Source organism: Lathyrus oleraceus, chromosome 3 (assembly GCF_024323335.1).
Source record: "Lathyrus oleraceus cultivar Zhongwan6 chromosome 3, CAAS_Psat_ZW6_1.0, whole genome shotgun sequence".
Taxonomy (NCBI): domain Eukaryota; kingdom Viridiplantae; phylum Streptophyta; class Magnoliopsida; order Fabales; family Fabaceae; genus Lathyrus; species Lathyrus oleraceus.
Window position 1 is genome coordinate 334,609,266 of NC_066581.1, and position 4,916 is coordinate 334,614,181.

General features: G+C 43.2%; 1 protein-coding gene across 1 annotated transcript; it reads left to right on the top strand.

Annotated features, from left to right (window-relative positions):
* The first annotated feature begins 1,782 nt into the window (after window positions 1-1,782).
* On the top strand, window positions 1,783-3,588 carry LOC127131143 (uncharacterized). Its single transcript, XM_051060081.1, has 3 exons — window positions 1,783-2,551; window positions 2,798-3,189; window positions 3,328-3,588. The coding sequence occupies exons 1-3, from the start codon at window positions 1,783-1,785 to the stop codon at window positions 3,586-3,588; spliced, it is 1,422 nt and encodes a 473-aa protein (XP_050916038.1).
* Window positions 3,589-4,916: the final 1,328 nt, after the last annotated feature.

Sequence of the window (4,916 nt, forward strand, 5' to 3'; positions counted from 1 at the left end):
GGTCATAGTAAGGCTGACTGCCCTATCCTTCTCATGAGGCAAAGGAAAGGGCTATCTGTCAACTGGTCAGAAGAAGACACTGAGAGTGAATCTGAAGGAGAATCGGCCAAACAAGTCACTGCTCTAACCAGTGTTTGTGCCTCAGAGGATAACTCAAGTGGAGATGAACTCACATTGGATGAGCTTGCTGCCTCATATAAAGAATTATGTGTTAAAAGTGCAGAAGTTTGCATCCAAGGAGAAAAGCATAAGAAACTCATCAAAGAACTAGAAGCTGAAAAACTAGAGCAGCTGAAAGTCATAGAGGGTCTGAAGGGTGAGATTTCGTTGCTGATCTCTAAGCTAGACCAAATGACCAAATCCATCAAGATGTTGAATAAGGGATCTGACACCTTGGAAGATATCCTGAAGACAGGACAGAAGTCTGGAAACACATCTGGTTTAGGCTTTGGGAAAAGATCCTCAACTGAACACAAACGCCCAAAGGCTAATGTTCAGAAATCCAAAGGGAAGTCTCATCCAAAGTCACAACATCGAGGAACCAGAATGAACAATCATCAGAAGAAGAAATTCAAGAGATGGAAATGTCATTACTGTGGTAGATTCGGTCACATAAAACCATTCTGCTACCGGCTGCATGGTTACCCAAACCAGACCTCTCAAGGTAGGCCCAAGAAAAAGGTGTCTACTCATAATGCCCCCATTAAGAGACCAACATGGGCGGCTAAGCAGACACCTCAGGTCAATCCTAAGCAGCTGGCATCTAAGATGCACTTCTCTCCTGAGAATCAAAAGTGTGTTGCTAACCTTGCTCACACCTCTTCAAGGGGACATATCAGACAAGATTGGTACCTTGATAGTGGCTGCTTAAGGCATATGACTGGGATGAACTACCTAGTGGTGAATCTACATCCCTCTAACACCAAGTATGTGACATTAAGTGATGGAACTAAAAGAGAAGTCATGGGTGTTGGGAAGCTGGACTGTCCAGAAGCTCCAAAATTGAGTGATGTATTGTTAGTAAAAGGACTAACTGTTAACCTCATAAGCATAAGCCAGCTGTGTGACCAAGGATACAAGGTGGAATTTACCAAGGGAGGATGTGTGGTGTTGAATGGGAGCAATCAAGAAGTGATGAGAGGAGATAGATCCAAAGATAATTGCTATCTATGGAAATCTAGAGATTCTATCAACCCTCCCAAGTGTCTGTTGGCCAAGGGAAATCAGGAAGGGAAGGTGGGACAAGGAAAACTTGATGTCCCTCAGGTAAAAGGAGTGAAGAAGAGCATTTCCAAGGGAACTATGAGAAGAGTCTCATATCTGTCTTTAGATAAAAGGACAGACTATGGAAATTGTCTAATCAAAAGTAATGAGCACTTGGTTCCCTTTGGCCATCATACAACTGATATGACAGCAAGGGATAGACAGAGGTGTGTGTTATTGACGTCTGCAGAAACTCAATACCTTGCTTGTGGAGGCAGGTGGTCACCTCTAGTTTGGAGGAACCTGATGCAGACAGAGTACAATGTCACCCAGAATGTCATGACATTGTACAGTAAGGACAAAAAGGGAATGCGTGCGTCTGAAAAGTTATAGCAACTAATGAAGTTAGTTAGCTACTGTTTAATAAGTCAAATTATTAAACAAATGGTGAGCGCTGAGTGGTCAAAATTTAATAGACCTTACTCTTGCACAAAGTGGTTCACATTCAGTCGTTTCATTCTCCACTCGTGCAAACCCTCGTCCAAAGAAACGATTCATCTTCCCTCTCAAATATTCAGCATGGCTCGTCAATCCGACACCTCCTCGTACACCACCATGTCTGATTCTCACAGCACCGAGTCTCACCACCCTACCCGGGAGGATCCAGTTGTGGACGCAGCAACTTCTTCCCATGCAAGAAGACCTAAGGAAACAGTCACCGGGTTTTCATCAGAAATCGCTCTTGATGAACACACAAGGGAAGGGTCAAGGTATGTACATAACTCCATTGCAACTATCGTCACTCAGATACTATCTGGCAATCGAGATGTTCCTGGGGTTTCTGTTCCCTTGAACACAATCATTCCTGACATTGCTGCATGTCAAGATAAAGCTGTTGTGTTGAGGAAAAATGTCACTGACAATGTTGAGCAACCAGATGCTCATGAGGGATCCAAGGTTGAAAAACCCTCAGGCAAAGTGAGAAGTGAGAAGGCCAATGTCACTCAAAGTGTTGAGGACAATCCTAGGGCTGAGACGATTAACGTGGAAGAGCTCTCAGACAATGAACTTCTGGCTACAGTTGTCCCTAGGATAGCCAAGAGAGTCAGGACCAGAAGGGAGAAAAAGGTTGTGGAGCTGAAGTCCCCCTCCAAGGAGGTTGGTGTAACAAATCCTCAAAAGCAACCAGAGTCAGAGAGTACACACAAGAGGAAAAGCTATGGTCCTACAAAAGCTTGGAGCAAAGAGGTGCCTAAGAAGTTGAAGACAAAAGCTGTGGTGGTTGAGTCTGAATCCGATGCCCCATGTGATGTCACAGCATCCATGTCCAGGAAGAAACCCTCTTCCAGTAGGTTGGCAACCAGTGTCCCAGAAGTTCCCATTGACAATGTGTCCTTCCACTTTGCCTCCAGTGTTAACAGGTGGAAGTATGTATACCACAAGAGGCTGGCATTGGAAAGAGAACTGGCACAGAATGCATTGGACTGTAAAGAGATTGTGGATCTCATCAAGGAGGCAGGTTTGATAAGAACTGTGTCACAACTTCCTAAGTGCTATGAGACCTTAGTGAAGGAGTTTATTGTAAATCTGTCAGAGGAGTGTGCTGATGGGAGATCCAAGGAATTTCGAAAGGTCTATGTGCGAGGAAAATGTGTGACCTTTTCCCCCTCTGTGATAAATCAGTATCTGGGAAGAGCGGATGAAGAGCAACCTGAGCTTGAAGTGACTGACAATACAGTCTGTCAAGTCATCACAGCCAAGCAAGTCCGAATGTGGCCTCTCAAAGGGAAGCTAGTAGCCAGCCAACTAAGTGTCAAGTATGCAATGCTACACAAAGTTGGAGCAGCCAACTGGGTCCCCACTAACCACAAGTCAACTGTGTCTGTGGCATTAGGGAAGTTCATCTATGCAGCGGGAACCAAGGCAAGGGTGAACTATGGTGCTTACATATTTGATCAGACAATGAAGCATGCTGGGAGCTTTAGTGTGAAGGGACCCATTGCCTTTCCATCTCTCATATGTGGAATTGTGCTGAATCAATTTCCACACATTCTGACAGATAATGACTTCGTGAAAAGAAGAGAGAGTCCATTGGCCTTCAGCTACAAACTGTTCCTGGGCAAGCATGTCCCTGACATTGTCTTGACATCGGGAGAAACTTCCAAAGCTGGCAACCAACCAGACAAAGCTGATGTTATTACAGTTCTCAAAGAGACCTGCAAAGAGCTGGGAGCTAGAAAGCATGCACTGGAACAGCTCATCTTGCAGCTGGAGTCTACTGCTGAGGACACGGACGGAGCTGAAGGGCAAATGGCTGAGGAGGAGGAAGAGGCCAGCTCTGAAGAGCAGGATGATGAGGAGGCTGATGATGAGGCTGAGGATTAATCACTTCTTTTGTGTTTTTTTTCTGTCATGTGTGTAATTCAAATTACTATTTGTGGATCTGTAAATTAAAGTGTCGCTTTGGCAACATTTTTGACAAAAAGGGGGAGTGACAAGTGATACCCCAGGACAACAGAAGTTTACATTGTTAAACTTTATTAAAACAGGTTCCCATTCATGACAGATTGAAGTTTTCCCCTACTACAGCTGCTGTGTGATGAAGTGTGTATTTAGCTTCTGTGTGTGTGTATGCTGTTGTATGCCTCTGTGTGTATGCTGATATGTGTGTGAAGTTTTTATTTAACTTCTCCCCCCTGCAGCTGATGTTGAAGTTTAGGTGCAACTTCTAATATGTGTGTGCTGCTATGCGAAGTTTTTATTTAACTTCCATTTGTGTGAGTGTGCTGCCACTCTGAGTGTATTAGCTAGTAGTATTCCGCTGCCATGAACTCTGTTATGGGGATCAAAGTGTTTTAGCCAAAAATTTGCCAAAGGGGGAGTTTGTAGGTGTTTAATTAGCTGCATTATATGGTAAAACACTAATGTCTTGACTGATGTCATGACATGTATATGTGACTACATTGTAGTTACTGCAGGACTAGCTAACACAGGATTATTGAATGCTGTGACATTCATACCTGTCAACATATACTAAGGAACAGAAGTTCTGTTAGAACTTAGTATTCATTTGCAGTCTGGTTATCAAGGAAGAACCAGACCTGGCATAAGGCCTACTGACTGAATGTCAAACTGGATGTTGTGACATTCATCATTAACAGCAGCTGGTGAAGATTAGGCAGAGTGGTGTTCTGCTATACTTCAGCATACTAGTTAATTTGTTCTTCAAGAGAATTACAGAACTAACTTAAGGCCAATTGTGTAAATGTTAAGTTGGACACTTGACATTTACTAATGTAAGCTGTTACTGTAGTATGGTCATTTTTGATCATGTACAGGTCAGCAATTTGTACAGTCTGTTTTCTGAAAAACAGACTCAGCATATGGACCTTGATGTCAAGCTGAATGTCGTGACATTCGTGCCTGACAGCATATGCTAAATTGTAGGTTGTTCAGTTTTCTGTGTCAGCTTTTTCTCAGGCTATTCTTTAGGGATTCAACAGCTGAGAGAAAATCCAGGAAATCAACAACCAAGCTACATTCAATGAACCTAACAAATAGCCTATTTGTTAGCAACCTAAATGTTGAATTTGAGGGAACTTGTGTGACCTAAAATTCAGGAAAATACAGGTGCAAAAGCCCAGGTGCTGCAATATAAAAAGGAAGGCATTCCTTCATTCAGTTTCGGGGATTTTGAAGCGTGAAGAGTCAGT

Coding starts and splice junctions, on each gene's coding strand:
- LOC127131143 (XM_051060081.1), top strand. CDS start 1,783: ATGGCTCGTCAATCCGACACCTCCTCGTACACCACCATGTCTGATTCT. Junction 2,552..2,797: donor CAGGAAGAAACCCTCTTCCA/GTAGGTTGGCAA, acceptor TAAATCTGTCAG/AGGAGTGTGCTGATGGGAGA. Junction 3,190..3,327: donor AGCATGCTGGGAGCTTTAGT/GTGAAGGGACCC, acceptor TTCCTGGGCAAG/CATGTCCCTGACATTGTCTT.